The sequence below is a fragment of the Schistocerca gregaria genome, chromosome X (assembly GCF_023897955.1).
Source record: "Schistocerca gregaria isolate iqSchGreg1 chromosome X, iqSchGreg1.2, whole genome shotgun sequence".
NCBI classification, from domain to species: domain Eukaryota; kingdom Metazoa; phylum Arthropoda; class Insecta; order Orthoptera; family Acrididae; genus Schistocerca; species Schistocerca gregaria.
In genome coordinates this window covers 557,465,318-557,484,409 of record NC_064931.1, presented here as the reverse complement: position 1 = coordinate 557,484,409, position 19,092 = coordinate 557,465,318, and the positions used below count along the sequence as shown (strand labels likewise).

The following is a 19,092-nucleotide window of genomic DNA, read 5'->3' as shown; positions in this document are numbered from 1 at the left end:
AACCGATGGCAATAGTATCTATCCCTTTTGTAGGTAATGTAAGTTACAAATTAGGGCGTTTGCTTAGAGCCTATAACTTTAGGGTAGCCTTTTCTACCAACAACAATCTGCACAAGAATTTAATCCACTTGTTGCAGATCACAAGTGACAAACTTTCTCAGTCTGGTGTGTATAAAGTTACTTGCGGTGACTGTCCGAAATTTTATATCGGTCAAACAGGCCGAGCTCTCATGACTAGATATGAAATTTTATATCGGTCAAACAGGCCGAGCTCTCATGACTAGATATAAAGAGCACATCCCCACCAGAAGTGGTGATGGCACGAGGGGTTCCACTTACGCAGAACACCTTATACAAATGGCTCATGCGCCAAGTCCTCCGTCTAATATAGAGTTGCTTTATGCTGAAGTTAAGGGCTTAAAATTGGACATCTTAGAGGAAATGCAGATTTTTAAACACCTGCAGTATGCCAAAGACGATGTCCTCAACGATCAGCTACAATTAAAAAACAGAAATTTCTTTCAAGGTTTCGGTCCCTTACTTAATTCTTTTCATTAAACCACATGACGTGGAAGTTGGCTGATGCATGCACAGGTTGTTGTTTGTTAACGGATGATAACGATGCCTCTCCCCCTCTCTATTTTGGCACCTTTCCCTTACTGTGAGTTGAAGGTTTGGTTAGCCAAGATGAACGCCTATCGGTCATCGTACGTTCATATCGCTGCGCGCTTTTAAGACGTATTGTATCTTCGTTGGCTTCCATATTTATAAGATCGTGGAGCCAAGATATGTCCTAAATCTTTTATGTTTTTTGATTACGGCCTGCTCAGCCACTTAGCATTTTGGCGATGTGGTGACAGTGATGATTTCTGTTAGCAGAAATTGTGTGGTTTTATCCGTTAACAACATTTGAGATTTTCTTTCCACCGCCCCCCCCCCCCCCCCACACCATTTTCCGTTAAGGTGTCAAGTTTTGCAGACCGTTTCCTCTGTGAGTTACAACTTAATGGTTCCCGCATGTAGTATGGTTTGGAACCGATTGCACTTTACTATGTCCTCATGCATAGCCCTTTCTGTATGTTAGTTGTAATTTTTACCAATTTTAGTGCCTCCATATTAGTTAGTGGCTGATGCACGACCTGTGCGCAATGTTGGTCGAGAATTAATATGTCGTAATTTCCGCATCAACGCTTGTATCACTTACTATTTGGGCGACAACTTTTTGTAGTTACTTAGGCCCCGATTCATGTTAACTGTTGTATCCCGTTTCTATGCATAAGAAGAGCGTTTCTTAGCCGCACGCATGCGCAGAGATTGTCGACAGTCGCTCAGGGGAACAGCCGGCGAGGCCTCAGTGCAGTAGAGAGCCTGTGACCCATCGCACGTTGGCAGCACACACAGTTAAGTAGTGTTATTGACTTGGTACGGATGTACCGTGTAATGTTAATAAATTTTATGGGGACCTGCCATTGTGGGTGTTTATTTTAGAAATTGACTATGCCCATTTAGGCAAACTGTTTTTTATTTTGTTCTGAAGAAGGCGTGGTTATCCATGTTGAAACCTGGGTAAAATCCGGGAATTTTCGTAATCGAGGCGGATTATCCATAATTTATTTAGATAATTATGATTGCTGACGCGCTGCAATGCTGAAAGTTCGCGCTGCAATGCTGAAAGTTGTTGAACAGATTGGCTCCAGAGTTGGCATTTCTGTGGGTTCTGTGCGCACAATCCTGCATGACGACCTGAACATGCAAAAAGTGTCATCCAGGTGGGTGCCAAGAATGCTGACGGACGACTACATGGCTGCCCGTGTGGCATATTGCCAAGCAATGTTGACGAGCAACGACAGCATGAATGGGACTTTCTTTTCGTTGGTTATGACAATGGATGAGACGTGGACGCCATTTTCCAATCCAGAAACAAAGCGCCAGTCAGCTCAATGGAAGCACACAGATTCACCGCCACCAAAAAAGTTTCGGGTCCACCAGTGCTGAAAAAATGATGGTGTCCATGTTCTGGGACAGCGAGGGCGTAATCCTTACCCACTGCGTTCCAAAGGGCACTACGGAAACAGGTGCACCCTATGAAAAAGTTTTGAAGAACAAATTCCTTCCTGCACTGCAACAAAAACGTCTGGGAAGGGCTGCATGTGTGCTGTTTCACCATGACAACGCACTCTCACATCAAGCTAACATTATGCAACAGTTTCTTTGTGATAACAACTCTGAAGTGATTCTTCATGCTCCCTACTCACCTGACCTGGCTCCTAGTGACTTTTGGCTTTTTCCCACAATGAAAGACACTCTCTGTGACCGCACATTCACCAGCCGTGCTGCTATTGCCTCAGCAATTTTCCAGTGGTCAAAACAGACTCCTAAAGAAGCCTTCACCGCTGCCATGGAATCATGGCATCAGCGTTGTGAAAAATGTGTACGTCTGCAGGGCGATTACGTCGAGATGTAACGCCAGTTTCATCGATTTTGGGTGAGTAGTTAATTAGAAAAAGAATCGGAGGCCTTAGAACTTGAATGCACCTCATAGATATCAGAAAGGGACCAGCAAAGTCCAGACGAATGTGGTCGCAAAGGCAACAGAGTGAGAGATGTTGGTTGGTTGGTTTAAAAGGGGGGAAAAAGGATCAAACTGCAAGGTCATCAGTCCCTTGCTCCAAGTAGAACAATTATCCAAGGGAAAGAAGAAAAGAAAGAAGATGTACAGCACAATAACAGGAGGAAGGGAGAACCATAAGAATGACAGAAGGACAACAAACACTACACTGGACAAAACAAGACAAGAAAACCAAAGAGAGATGGAAGAAACAGGGAGAAGAGATTAAAAACAAGAAAGCAGATTAACATGGCTGGCTGACAATGAGTATAAAAAAGGAGAACCCAGCCACTCTGCAACACATTAAAACCTCCACCCTAAAAGCCCTAGGGCGGAGGACACAGAGGAGGGGGGGGGGGGGGGGGGGGGAAACCACACTAAAATTAGCCTCGAGGGACACGAGATCATCAGTGGTAGAGCAAGCCTGGCGGAAGCAGTCCTGACATGGAGCCAGTAGGCCACATAATTCCAGGACCCAAACCAACTGCTGATACAACGTACGTTCTAATCTAGCAGCTTACAGAGAATGTTGTTGAAGCTGATAAGCTGATAGCTATTCAAATCAAGCGGATTTTTACCAAGTCTTAGCACCAGAATGATGGTACTCTCCAGCCATTGAGATGGAGAGATACCATCTCACCAGATATGGTTGAAGGTGACGAGGAGATATCGCTCACAGGCAGATGAGAGATGGTTAATCATCTGACTGTGGATCCAATCAGGCCCAGTAGCCATGCCGGGGCAATGTGCAAAGGTGATGAGGAGCTCCCACTCTGTAAATGTGGTGTTATAGGGTCCACTGTGGCGTGTAGTGAACAAGAGGATTTTCCTTCCCATCCGCCGTTTGAGGGTGCCAAAGGCTGGGGGGTAGTTCTCCGATGCAGAGCCTCGAGCATTGTGCTCAGTAAAGTGCTCGGCCATCGCGTTTGCGTCGGTAGAGAGCAAGCCATTGATGTTAACGCCAGGGACACATGTAGGAATCTGGTACCCAAAAAGATGTCTGATCGGCCAGACTTGGGAAGGTGATGTATGGCACCCAATGGTTGACATGTACCTCTCACAACACTTGTTTTCATCATTTTATAAGCTGGCGAATGAGGGCATGGAGCTGTTTGAAGGCTATTAGGTGCTCTAGGGAAGGGTGCCGGTTATGCCCCTGTAGAGCTTGCCAACGCTCCTTAATTGCTGCAGCGACTTCCAGCGACCACCAAGGGACTGTCTTTTGCCGGGGGAACCTTATAGAACAAGGGATTGCATTTGCTCCTGCAGAAACTATTGTTGTATTTATCTGTTGAATCACAACATCAATGGCACCATGTGGGGGTGATTCAACAGTGTCAGCAGAGGTTAAGGCTACCCAGTCTGCCTTGTTTAAAGCACATAGGGGTAGGCATCCACTGGCATGATGCCGAGGGAGTGACAGGAAGATGGGGAAGCGGTCACTACCACACAGGTCCTCATGTGCTCTCCAGTGGATACATGGGAGAAGTCCTGGGCTGCAAACTGATAAATCAATGGCAGAGTAACTACCATGAGCCACACTGAAATGTGTGGCAGCCCCAGTATTTAAGAGACAGAAGCCGAACTGAGACAGTAAAGTTTCGACATCTCTGCCTTCGCCAGTAAGCATGGTGCCACCCCACAAGGGGTTATGCACATTCCAATATCCCAAAAGTTGGAAAGGTTCAGGGAGTTGATCAATCAATGCAGCCAATACGTTCAAGGATACCGCAATATCTGGAAGGAGACATATGTTGCAGACAGTTACTTCCTGCGTTGGCCGTATCCTGACAGCCACAGCTGCAAGAGGAGTTTGAAGGTGCACAGGTTCACTACATACCGAGTTCAGGATATAAATGCAAACTCCACCTGACACTATTATATTCGCTATTGTTCTTGTAATATCCCCTGCAGCCGTGTAGGGCAGGGGTCCGCATTGCCGGGAGCCAGGTTTCCTGGAGGTCAATGCAGAAAGCAGGTGGAAAATTTTAACAATTGCTGTAGCTCAGCCAAGTGGTGGAAAAAAACCACTGCAGTTCCACAAGAGGATGACATGATCATGAGACTGGGAAGGCATGAAACACTCAATGAGGCAGTCTACACCTCAGGGTCACCTGCTGCCACTGACTTATTTCCTAAGCAGGCTATACCCATTGTGTCTGAGGGTCTGTGATATCTAGGTCCTCTGTGGACGCCAAAGCTTGTAGGCAGCGGTGGTGTGGGTGCTACCGCAATTCCCTTGGCCTTGGACGTCTTCTTTCTGGATTTCTCTTGTTGATCCTTGGTTTTATCTGGCTGGGAAGGCTTCACTGATTCAGTCTCTTGGAGTGAGGATTATCGTGAAGCCATACGACCAGCTGCTTTTGAGCACTTCAGCAACTGGCAGTAGTCATCTTTTCCGCTATCAGAAACCTGGGGAGAGAGTGATACAAGGGACAACTTCCTAGCAAGAGGAACCGAAGAAGACTTACGCTTCTCCAGCTGAGAAGTGGGGACTCGTGTCCCCTATGGTTGTGGGGGGTGGGGTGGGGGTGGGGGGGGTGGACAGTGCTGAGGTATATGGTATGGGAGCAACAGGAAGGGAAGTGCCCCCCCTTGTAGTAGCGGTATAAGAGGAGGTCACAGTCACAGGACGTAGGCGCTCAAAATTCCTCTTCGCCTCAGTGTAGGTCAGTCAGTCCAGGGTCTTATATTCCACGATTTTCTTCTCTTTCTGTAAAATCCTGCAGTCTGGCGAGCAAGGTGAATGATGCTCTCCACAGTTGACAAAGATGGTAAGTGGGGCACATGGAATATTGGCATGGGATGGATGTCCACAATCTCGACATGTGATGCTGGAAGTACAGTGGGAAGACATTTGGCCAAACTTCCAGCACTTAAAGTACCACATTTGGGGAGGGATATATGGCTCGAAATGACAGTGACAGACCATCACCTTGACCACCTTGGTTAATGTGTCACCCTCGAATGCCAAGATGAAGGCACCAGTGGCAACCCGATTATCCCTCAGATCCCAATGGACGCGCAGATGAAGAACTCCTCATCGCTCTAAGTTGGCACGCAGCTAGTTGTCGGACTGCAAAAGAAGGTCCATGTGGAATATAATACCCTGAACCATATTTAAGCTCTTATGAGGCACGATGGTGACGGAAACATCCCCAGCTTATCACAAGCGAGTAATGCCTGTGACTGGGCAGAGTATGTCGTTTTTATCAAGACTGACCCTGACCACATATTGGACAAGCCCGCTACCTCCCCAAACTTGTCCTATAAAAAAAAAAAAATAAATAAAAAAAAAACCTGAGGCTTTACTGAGACAAAGGAGTCCCCATCACTCTCGTACATACGAGGTAACGGGGCGAGAAAGGTTAGCTGCCTTCCTTAGCCTGGCGTTCCTCCCATGGTGTGGCCAGGGAGGCTAAATATTTAGGATCATACTTCCTTGCATTGTACCGAGACCTGGAACACTTAGAGACTGCTGGCGTTTGATCACCAGCGAGTGATGACATGGTACCTTCATTGCGTGTCATTCGCCCTGATGCCATGCACTCTGACCAGGGGCCCTCCCTACGAGCACCACCCAGCTGCAGCAAAAGCCACCTGGCAGGATGGCCACTGCAGGGAGTCCCAGTACCCCAGGGTGATGGGCATCTACTCTTGGGCATACATGGGGAGTTAACGGCGCAGGCATCAGCAGAGCAATCCTTGTGTAGTCAGGGGCCTACAACCAACAGGGTACATGGCAGTCCCACCACAACAGACTGGCTACTGTGCTAGATATGAGGTGCAAAGAATTCCATGGTCACCGTTGGTGCAGAAAATAACACTGCATAGTGGGTGGAGGAAAACACACCCAGGAAAGTGTCCTCGCCCAAGAGATGGAAGATGAGTGGGAGTGCAATGCCACGACAAGAAAGTGTGCTAAAGATCTAATGCACAATGGACACATTGCACCTTGTAAGGTGCACCTTCCTCAATTGGCTCGCTTTTTGGGAAAATTTTTGAAAAATGGAGGTCAAACCCTACAGAGGACCATCACATGAAGGCCGAAATGTGTGAGGCTCCTTTTAGTCGCCTCTTATGACAGGCAGGAATACCTTGGGCCTATTCTAACCCTGGGCCCACAGGGGGGGGGGGGGGGGGAGGGGGGGGGGGGGTTAGTGAGAGAGGTGAGCCCTGGGTTGGAGATGTAACACACCGTAAAATAGGGTCCCAGCATGTAACTGCATTGATGTGAGTAGCAGTAATGGGAAATCCATCCAAGTAGCATTGTTCTATGTCAATGTGGAAACAGAAGATCTGTCGGTCAAATGCCAGGTCTGGTCCGGAGGATAGACGAGAGAGTGCCTCTACGTTTGCATGTTGCATGGTAGGCTTGCACTTAGTAGTGTAATTATAAGAACTAAGGCAAAGAACCCAATGCTGGAGCCTTTCAGCCATCCACTCTGGAAGTTGAGTGTGGCCAATGGTTTGTGGTCAGTAGTGAGAGTAATCTTGGTCCTAAAAAGGTACACATGGAATTTCTTAAGAGCAAAGATGATCACCAAAGCCTCTTTATCTGTGAGTAGATGTCAGTATCTCAGATGTACAGGCGATGGGTTGCTCAGTACCATCATCGTTTCGATGCACAAGCACTGCAGTAATGCGACAGGGGGAAGCATCAGCAGCCAAAACAGGGGGAAATGATGGAGAAAAGGGCGTAACGCACGGCCCTGAGCATAAAAGGTATTTCAGCTGGCTGAAAGCATGCTCACAGGCAGCCAGTTACCTGAAATGAACTCCCTTCTTCCACAACTGGTTAAGTGGGTGCATAATGTGTGCTGCTTGAGGGAGCAACTTAGAATAATAACTAACTTTACCTAAAAAGGCCTGCAGCTGTTTGTTTTATTTTGGGGCTCAAAAATAACTAGGGTCATACGTGCCCATGTCAGAACCATATAACATGAACACAATGGCAGCATTTAAAAACAACTACATGTTAAGCCCAACCGAAGGAAGGAAAAACAGCTAATAACAGAGATGCGGAGAAAGGTCTATAAAATAAGCCATAGAGAAATGCAGCTTCTGGACTAAAGATTAAATGTCATTTGTCATACTGTGAGAAAGATAAAAAGTGAAATGCTGTCAACAGCCCGCGCGTCATTTCTAAAATGGCAAATAACTCAGACGACAAATACAAATGAGAACGTAAGTGGTTGAAAACAAGGTATTCTGTCAGGAAATGGCAGCCTGTCCAAGGTTGAGGGCAATGAGCACAAAGTGTTGGGGGAACACCACTTAACAAATGGCGATGGCTAAAAAGACAGTGTCCAATACGCAACCTAGCTAAAAATGATCCCATGGCGAGAGGGCCCAGAGGAGGTCATCCAAGCCACTCTAAAAGGCTTCTTTCCCTGGCGCTTGATCCCACAAAGGGAGGATCAGTGGTGATGCCAAAGTGAAACCACCTGCTGACAGACAGCAACAGAGAGATCATCAGAGGGATTGGACGAACTAGCGGCCTGAGGTACAAGGACTGCAGCCTTGGCAGTAGTCTCTGTTACTCTCAGACTGATGTGACCAGAAAACCACATAATCATAGTGGCTCCATCAAGAATGAGCAAGTTGGTTGGTTGGATTAAAAGAGGGAGAAGGGACCAAACTACGAGATCATCAGTCCCTTGTTCCAAATAAAACAATGCCACAAGTGTGAGAATAAAACAAAAGACACTGACAACTCAAAACAGAATGAAAGGGAAAATCGCAGGAACGATGAAGGGCAACAAACATATAAATGTACAAAAGTGGACAAGAAAACCACAGAAATACAAGAAACAGGATGAAGAGAATAAAATATCAAAGCAGGTTACCATGGTTGGCTCACCATGAGAATAAAAAAGGAGAAGCCAGCCACTCTGCAACACATTAAAACCTTCACCCTATAAGCACTGGGTCTGACAATAAGTATGGAGGGCCCTGACCTCCTAACTGATATTTATCATAAGCTAATAACCACTGATAATAATTACTGACATGGACTTAAATCATGCGATCTCCCATAAGTGAGTACATTTCCTTTCTACGTTCAATAGGCTTGCTGAACAACTTAAGGATGACACTATTAGAAAAGAGGCATGGAAAGTTCTGGTTGAGAGTAATGAATTATTAAGGAATAAAGAGATGACTCGCTGAAAGGCAGAAGTGCTGCGTCATCGACAGATACAAAAACAAAAGGTACAGAGCTTTGCTTTGCTAGCTTGCGGACTAAAATTCCTTTCTCACGCTGCAGGATGAACAAGCGTGCATGCACGTGCCCCCCCCCCCCCCCTCTCACACACTCACACATTCACACACACAAAAAAAAAAAACACCAAAACAGCCAGCTCTTTCCCAGCCCATAGTGAGTGTACTGGGGTGAGGTCTCACGAAGGCCTTCGCAGACAAGCAAACATATGTCCCGTGCCATACTCACACACAACGCATCCCAATGAACCAATCAGAAAGAAGAGCCCCCTTGTCACCCAATACCACCTAGGACTGAAACAACTGAACCATGTTCTTTGCCAGGACTTTGAATATCTATCATCATGCTCTGAAATGAGGCACACTCCACCGAAGGTACTTCCATACCCTCCCTAAGTGGTGTTCCGCTGTCCACTCAATCTACTTAAAATCCTAGTCCATCACTATGCCATTCCCACTCCCACTCCCAACCCCTGCCCCACGGATCCTACACTTGTTGAAGACCCAGATGCCAGACCTGCCCTACCCACCTACTCAGCGCCTCCTAACTCCAGCCCTGTCACAGGATTGTCCTGTCCCATCAGAGGCTGGGCCACCTGTGGAAGCAGCCACATTATATACCAGCTCTGCTGCAACCACTGCACAGTGTTTTACATTGTTCCGACAGCCAACCAGTTATCAACCAGAAATGAATGGCCACAATCAAACTGCTTCCAAACAGAAGAATTGGCACAACATGCAGCAGAGCACAAAATGACAGGTTTCAGTGGCTGCTTCACAACCCGTGCCATCTGGATCCTCTCCACCATCTCCAGCTTTTCTGAACTGCGCAGATGGCAGCTATCCCTAAAGCAAATCTTTCGCTCCTGTAGCCTCCCAAGCCTAAACCAAAGGTAACTTGCTGCCTCGCCCCCCTTCCCCCAATAAGGTGTGTGTGTGTGTGTGTGTGTGTGTGTGTGTGTGTGTGTGTGTGTTGTGTGTGTGTGTGTGTGTATGTGTGTGTTTGTTTTTTCTCCTACAGCTTGAGAAAGGAATTTCATTCCGAAATTTGCAACTACTAGAAAAGAAACTGACATCATCACTTAAGTTGGAATTGCCAACGGAGATGCCGAAAGCTTTATTCGTGCAATGGGTGATAACATTCTGAACAGAGAAAAACCACCTACTTGCACCATTTACTGAGAAAACCAAATTTGCTTCCTTATCTTACTTTGGCCTTGTTTATGGTAAAAGGCTATACCTTTAAGAGAGCCAATGTGAAAATAGGCTCTTTTTTCCCCCACACCATTGCCTGATGGCAGGAGAAAGAAATTTAAAATATCTGGAGCATAAATTAACTGTGGCTCATGTGATAATGTTTACATAGGGCAGATTCGAAAGGACTGTCACACATTTAAGGGAACACACTTATAAAAACAACAGTACCCATGGCTCATTTGAAAAATGAAGACCATCTACTATCCTTGATTAATGGTAACTTAGAAATCTTGCATACCAAGCCTAAAGGGCAGGAGGCAGGATTTAGACATTCTTCAGGAGCTTTAAATTTATATTCCTCATTCTAACAGTCATCCAAAAGTGGTTAACCAACAAACAGGGTTGGCTCACCAATAGTTTTTTAATGTACCTGATGACCTGTTGTTTACATAGTTTATTTCCACGTTCCACTATATATCCTGCTTATTTTTCCTGTATAGGTTCATTATTTTATATATGGTTCTTGTGCTTCTTTGTTAGCTCCCCTCTTTAGAATACTGTGAAACAATGTACCATTACTTTTCATTTACAGTTTGTCAATTTCTGCTCTTGCACACTGCTTATCTGTTGCCCTGTATCACCGTTCTCTTTATTTCCGACCCATGTTGTCCCTTCCCCTTTATGTCTTTCTAACAAAATTTTTTTACACCCATTCCCATGCCCTTACTTTATTTTTCTCTTTCCCCTTTATTTACCTTTACTCTTTATTGCTGTACCTACCATTCATAAATTACAATGGAGCTCATGTAAATCCGGACTACATTAATTACGATTCTGTTGATGTACATGCATTTTACAACAGTATATTTCAACCAGCACTTTGACAACAATCGGCCTTCATTCAAATTTGATCATGTAAACCATTTTTCTCTTCAACCTTTGCAATGGAGTTGCATATCCATTTCTTTAGGCTCTTTATCATTGATTTAACATTAAAACTGTACTTATTTTAATTATATACTATGTTATGTTATTCACTGTTTGTGAATGTAAGTATTAAACAAAAATTGTGAATGGGCACCTCTGTCCCCTTCTCTTCACATTCTTAATTTAATCATACGAATTCAACTTTCATAGTGCAGCTTAATAAGAGCCTGTCTTTTGTAAAATGTAATATTTATGTATTTCCTTCATGTAATATGACATGTGCCTAATGTGCCATCTAGCTTTCATCCGTTTCTTGCCCCACATCCATCCGTTATCTTACATTTAGGTTTTATATTTTTATTGTAAGTCTCTTATTCTTGGTATATGGCAACTAGGTATTTTATGATCTTTGCTGTATAACATTCTTATTGATGTGCTTTGTTTTTAAGTAATTTTGCATCTATTTGGCTTGTCAACCACATTCAGTGCTCCTTGTGCTACTAGTCACACCACGTACTGGACACTTTGTTACTTTGTAAATAATGTTATATTTCCTCATTCATTTGTATTCTGATGCTCGTATTTTTACATGATGCCATACCATCTTTATGATGCTCCCTACCCTCTTTAGTACATTATGTAATCAAAAGTGTCCATACACCTGGCTGAAAATGACTTGCAAGTTCGTGGTGCTGTCCATCGGTAATGCTGGAATTCAATATGGCATTGGCCCACCCTCGACCTTTATGACAGCTTCCACTCTCACAGGCATACATTCAATCAGGTGCTGGAAGGTTTCTTGGGGAATAGCAGCCCATTCTTCACCAAGTGCTGCACTGAGGAGAGGTATCGATGTCTGTCGGTGAGGTCTGGCACGAAGTCTGTGCACCAAAACATCCCGAAGGTGTTCTATAGGATTCAGGTCAGGAGTCTCTGCAGGTAGTCTGTTACACGGATGTTATTGTTGTGTAACCACTCTATCACAGGCCATGATTATGAACAGGTGCTCGATCGTGTTGAAAGATGCAATCGCCATCCCCAAATTGCTCTTCAACAGTGGCAAGCAACAAGGTGCTTAAACATCAATGTAGGCCTGTGCTGTGATAGTTCCATGCAAAACAACAAGGGATGCAAGCCCCTCCATGAAAAACATGACCACATCAAAACACCACCACCTCCGAATTTTACTGTTGGCATTATACACGCTGGCAGATGACTTTCACCAAGCATTTGCTGTACCCACACCCTGCCATCAGATCGCCACATTGTGCACAGTGATTTGTCACTACACACAATGTTTTTCCACTGTTCAATCATCCAATGTTTCCACTCCGTGCATCATGCGAAGCGTTGTTTGGCATTTACTGGCATGACGTGTAGATTATTACCAGCCGCTTGATCATGAAATCAAAGCTTTTTCATCTCCCGCCTAACTGTCACAATACTTGCAATGGATCCTGACACAGTCTGGAATTCTTATGTGATGGTCTGCATAGGTCTGCCTATTACACATTATGACCCTCTTCAACTGTCACCAGTCTGTCAGTCAACAGGTGAGGTCAGCCCGTACACTTTTGCACTGTACGTGTCCCTTCACGTCTCCACTTCACTATAACATTGGAAACAGTGGACCTAGGGATGTTTAGGAGCATGGAAATCTCACATACAGATGTATGACAAGTGACACCCAATCACCTGGCCACTTTCGAAGTCCATGACTTCCGCGGAGTGCCCCATTCTGCTCTCTCATAATGTCTAATGACTACTGAGGTTGCTGATATGGAGTACCTGGCAGTAAGTGGCAGCACAATGCAACTAATATGAAAAATGTATGTTTTTGAGGGTGTTCGGATACTTCTGATCACAAAGTGTATGTTCATTTTAATTTACGTTCTTCTAAACTTTTGTCCATTTCACTATTTGGTAATTACTTAAAAAAAAAGAAAAAAAAAAAGAGCTGTGTTCCTCATGACATTTGTAACCTTTCTGCATATATTCTGGAGATGAGTTTGCTGATAAAGCTCAACATCAAGTGACTAAAGTTTTCTACAGTGACCATAACAACAGCGTATATAAAAAAAGCTCCCCATCTATAGATTAGATTATATTTACTTTCATTCCAATTGATACGTAGTGAGGAGGTCCTCCAGCATGTGGAACATGTCAGAAAAACAACAATCCATCACAAATATTTACAACTAAAACAAATAAGCTAATGTACCATTCCACAGGTCCCAAGTGGAATGATCGTCATTTTTTAATGAACACTATATGAAAGTCATTTAAAATAAAAAAGTTTTTTATTTATTTATAAGGTCATAAACATGTAATACAACTACTATAATACTTATTTACAACGAACACATTACTGCACTGAAATTGCACAGAAGTTATATTGTACTTTATATATATATACAAATGAGTTGGTTTTACTGAGAAATTCATCAATGGAGTAGAAGGAGTTGGCCACCAATAAATCCTTTAGGCTTCTCTTAAACTGAATTTCATTGGTTGTTAAGATTTTTATGGCTGCTGGCAAGTTATTGAAAATGTGTGTTCCTGAATAATGCACATCTTTTTGTTCAAGAGTAAGTGACTTTAAATCCTTGTGAAGATTATTCTTATTTCTAGTATTGATTCCATGAAGTGAGCTGCTGGTTTGAAAAAGTGATATATTTTTAATGACAAATTTCATTAAGGAATAAATATATTGGGAAGCAGTAGTTAGTATCCCTAGTTCCCTAAACAGGCTTCTGCAGGATGTTCTTGAGTTCACACCACATCTAACTCTTACTGCACGTTTTTGTGCCCAGAAAACCTTAGCTTGGCTTGATGAATTACCCCAAAAAATAGTCCCATATGACATTATGGAATAAAAGGTTGCATGCCTCTTACATGGCTATATGACACACCTGAAATGTACATGTTTTGCCTATCCATGCTAGGCATCTTCAGTGGTCCGTAATACAAAGCAAATTAATTATACAGGTACTGATTCTTGGCAGCTCTTTTGAATCCAACTATTTCTATTTAGAACTGTCTTTCCTTCATTTACATTCATTTGCTGTTATATTAATGAATCCACTTGTTATTCTGTATGTACTTTATGTACATAGTACACATTTTTCCCAATTGATATGCTACATTTTCTACATGTAACCTACACTATAGCACACTGTTCTTGATCACACGCTCTAGGTCTGACTTATCAGAGGGTGTGAGTGGTGAGGTGTAGGGTGGGAATTGAAGGAGGCAAAATTTTGTGTGAGAGCTAAGCAAAAAGAACTATCAGGAAGAAATAAACATGTTAGTTAGATGTTCCACGAATCATTTTGCCTTTTTTTTTTTTAAACACAAAAAGAAAAAAAATATATATATATGTTAGTAATTCCTACTACATACTACTGGTGCTACTTGCTGCATTTATCGTTGGTGTAGTACCCTTAAATGTGCAGAACTGAACACATTGTGTCTTTTTTAAACAAAGTGAAACCATTCACAGAGATCCAGTCAATGATACTTCTAAGAACATTGTTTACCATTTCTTCTCATTCTGTATGTATGCTTGGATTCACTACAACGCTGGTGTCATCTGCAAAAAGAACTATTCTGCTCATTGTATATTACACAGAAGATCATTTATGCAGATGGGGAAAAATAGTAAATGTGAGATTGAGCCTTGGGGAACTCCATGTGTAATTTCACCCCAGTCAGAATTAGGTCTCCAGACTAAAAGTACAAATTTCTGCATTCTTCTGGTTAGATACAAGATTATCCGCTGGTTGGCTATCCCATCAATCCCATAAAACTTCAACTTATCTAGAAGAATACTGTGATTCATACTGTCAAGTGCCTTAGATAGGTCACAAAGAACAACAGCTATCAACCTAGCATAAAAAAAATAGACACAAAGGCAACATAGTACACAAACTATGCAACACCACTTAAAGGAAAATACGGACAGAAGGCAACGAGATCAAAAACAACCCAGATACACAAACAGACAACAATAACACAATGTGTGTATGCATAACAACCCCCCCCCCCCCCACACACACACACACACCAGAAAACATATACTTCAACACCATAGTACATCACAACCAATGCACACACAATATTAGATTAGTAAAACATTAAAACATAAACATAAATACAACAGTTCAGTAATGTAGGCATGATCCCTCAATTATTCCTAAAGCATGTGAGCAAGAACATGAGCAAAGTGCTATAGTTTATATTGTGTGCAAAGAAAAATGTGACATAACAATTGCAAGAAATCTGTAATACGTGCATTTAGTACTTACACAGCAACTAATGGATGCTTGAATAGGGTACTTTTTAAAAACATATAGAAAGAAGTAAGTGTTTTATAAGCCATGTTTTTTTGGAACTTTAACTCTCCATAGAAAGAATTGTTTAATACACATCCATTATGCCCGTGTCCAAAATCACATACTTATATTCTCTATTGAAAGTAAATGATACTGAAATCTCCCCTTCACAAATTGGAGATTCCAGATGGACACATGAAAGAAGCTCTAGTGTTCTGAGATCTCACAAATCACTATCAAAGGCTCCAGATGACCTTTAACTTTCCTCAATAATGTTTCTATGTTCACATGATTGGTCAACAAACTTCTGAAAATATTTCCAAAAAAGATCAAAGATACAAATATATTCATGAATGATAAAACTATTGTAAATATCTGCCATACACTGTCAAATTATCTATAAATGTTGACCCTTATTGCACATTCTATTGTGCCATTACATTACTTCCCAGTGTCGGCCTGTGCCCATTTTCACATCTGTAGTAATGATATCAACAACGTAAGAAGGTAAGACACTTATCTGACAGTGTTACAGTTTTCATACGTTAACTGTTGTAACGTTACTTTCAAATAGGCCTACATTTCTTCTATCCATGTTTATTGTAGCACCTATGGCCTTACGTTATGAAAACATGTTATACCAGATATCAACACTGTTTTCGTCACTGTGTATGTATTAGAGTGCCCAGAGGGTCCACTTTTTTTTCCACTTGTGCATACTATGAGTCTACCTACAATCTCCCTTTCAAAAGTTGTTAATGGAGAACACTGGTCTTGCATCTGATATATAATGCAGTTCCACAATTCTAGCTTCTTTTATTAGTCTTCTGCAGCAATGCTTGTACCTTCTGCATGTGAAATGGATGCAAATTTTGTGTGTGCCATACTGGCATGATGGAGAGACTTGTGATGCTCCTAATCCAGTGTTGTGGTACTCTGGTGCTTCTTACTCAGTTCTCCATGATCATTTGCAACTAATTCTCCACATCATTAGCACTTTTGTGTCAATGGCATTCCAAGACCACTAAATTTTAGAGGCACTACAAGTGCATCATACTTCTTGAAGTACCTAGCCACAGAGCATGTTCATGTACACAAGGGAGCTTCATGGAAATGTGCATGTTTGTGTACAGTGTAAAAGATGAAATGAGAAGAATCAAGTCTTGTATTTTTGTATATTCTGACAGCACTAAAAATGAGAGTCAAGTTTGAATAGTTGATTTATTGTTTAAAACTTAATTTTCTGTGTTTTGTCATCCATGTTCCTTGCCACAAAGCCTTTTTTCAAATTTGAGGACCCCCACCCTGTTTGGATCTGTGATTAATTGCCTGTTGAAATCTAAGATAGATCAGCCACATTACTCTTAGACACTACTTGGCCTCACAGGTTGGAAATAGAAAAGTTTAATATGATATTACTAAACTGCAGGAGTATCTATGGTACAGTCCCACAATTAGTGTCACTTATTTGAGATAATACTGCCCAAATAGTATCAGGATGAAAGTTAGTTGAAAACAAATGTGAACAGCAACAAAATCCTAAATACAGATTGAAATATTTATTGCAATGATAGGCTATATGCCAATGGTGGCACTGGAGTAAAGAATTCAATAATATCCAGTGAAGTTGTTATGGGTACTGCATGTGAAATTATGTGGGTGAATTTAAGCATAAAATGTGGTTCAGAAAGGGGAGTTTCAACTTGACAGGTGTAGACTATGAGACACATACAATCAAAACAAGTGCCAGGGACAAGGATTCACCTGACATCATTCTGAATGTCTTGCCCAAAAATTACTTCAAGCAGGCAGAGAACCAACTCCTGAAGGCAACACCTTGAACCTCATATTAACAACCTGAGCTTACAATACACTCAGTAACAAATCGTCACAAAGAGGAAAAAAACTATAGTTTCCTTATCACACATGGAATTAGGCCTCTCTTAACAGATGAACCTGTCCATTGCTGGAGGAGGGGGGGGGGGGGCAGGGAGGGGCACGCTACACCACATAAAATTACACCTATCCCGTGCATTTCCAGTAAGCCTACTCACAAAAGATATTATATATGTAGACAGAAGTTGATATTCTTGTTTGACAAACACCCATTACCTTCTGTGTTATAGCTAACCTATTTTATGGAACACAAACAAAAAAATATGATTCATCTCCTACATTTAATAAAATTACTTTCTTTCTCGACCGCTCACAGGGAAAATTTTCATAAATTTATGCAGTTTCGGGCAATCATTCAACATTCCACCCCTATCACAGTAGGCAAACTGTAAACAAGGGCAACATCAGTGGTTTAAAAGTATACTGCTAGGTTACAACGATTCTACGAAATTTTCTTAATATCATAAACGCCGGTAAGAAAAATTTGTTGAACGATATAAAAAGTATACAGTTCAAAAGAGTCACGACATACTACTGATTGTGTAGAAATAGCAGTATTGAAAGAACTATCACTAACAACATCAAATTGAATATTACCAATATCAGTAACAAGATGTCATTTATAGACACTTGATACGACAAGAGTGATTCATTATCACATAGTAATTTCTAACCATAATGTTTCATTTTACACCGTAACAATCTAATATTAAACAACCTCAACCGTTTCTAACATTAATAATCATGAACAAATTTAACAATACCTTGCAACAGAAGGGCCAGGAGGGAGATTAGTTTTTAGAACTTTCTTCTGAAGCGATGACATTATTTAATTCTACGTCTGAAGTGAAATCACGCTTTAGTCACGACTGCTACAGATGATGACATTTAACAAACTCAAAAAAAATTTCGATGAGTCGGTTTCGGGGTAGAGTCTGTACACCACTACATTTTCTACAACACTTCACTGGACACTAAACTGAACTTAATAGGAATGAAATAATCACATTTCAACAACCAACACACACAAACTCCTCCGGCACAAATTACAACACACCACTAGCCATCGCGCCAATTAGCATTCTCTCTTTCGTCCCCAAAGCATACAGTCACCCATAAAGATATTACCACAGAGACTACCTACCACCCGTACATACAAGCCCGCTCATTTTTGTTGAACACTGCGGACCGAAACATATACTTTTGAATACGGTGTCGGACGAACGCGAATAGCACCGTTTATATTGATTTGTAACATAGATTTGCAACAGGGGGCGTATGCTGTGCCACCAAAATCGGTAGTAATTACAAAATGGCGCCACATTTGTCTTTCTATTTCTCTCCTAAGGACCCTGCGAGGTATGAAATGGTACATTACAGGACAGTATATTTACGATTCTGTTGTAACTTACAGATATTTACTGAAGAATGTTGTCTTCTTTTCAGTGCAAGTGAATGGTTAGCAAAAGGTAGAAGAAATAACCTTTTACAAAAAATGGTCGTATATCTACTCAGCAACATATAGTTTTCTTCACAACACTTCCAGTCAAAACAGTGAAATTGGAACATAGAAATCTGGTATGAAATACAATACTGGCATCCGGTTGACTTTACATTTATTTTACGATCATGCACGTCTCTTGATAATTTAGTAATGCTTGGAATGCAAAAACATAATATCTATTTCGTTAATGATGAAGAAAAATTATTAAAAACAAACATTAATTTTACGGCAGGCTTTCTCGCAGCTAGCGCTCCTAGTGTCATTCCAACTAACAGATAGTAAAAATTTTTGCAGCAGTGAGTGGTGCAAATGAATATATTGGGCTGTAATATTAATGTAACTTGACACCAAAGGGAAATGTTACAAGGAGGTTAGAATAAGTAGAAAAGGAAAATAGCATTACC

At 42.0% G+C, this 19,092-nt stretch overlaps 1 protein-coding gene across 3 annotated transcripts in view; it reads right to left on the bottom strand.

Moving 5' to 3' along the window:
• Window positions 1–18,298, bottom strand: part of LOC126299433 (protein phosphatase methylesterase 1) — a 91,063-nt gene extending 72,765 nt beyond the window's left edge. For 2 of the 3 annotated variants that reach the window (XM_049991335.1, XM_049991336.1), the window contains exon 1: window positions 17,949–18,298. In XM_049991335.1, the coding sequence (XP_049847292.1) occupies window positions 17,949–18,010 (62 nt within the window). In that variant the 5' untranslated portion in view covers window positions 18,011–18,298. The remainder of the gene's footprint in view (window positions 1–17,948) is intronic. The other variant, XM_049991337.1, reaches the window with a different exon arrangement.
• Between the last annotated feature and the right edge of the window lie 794 nt (window positions 18,299–19,092).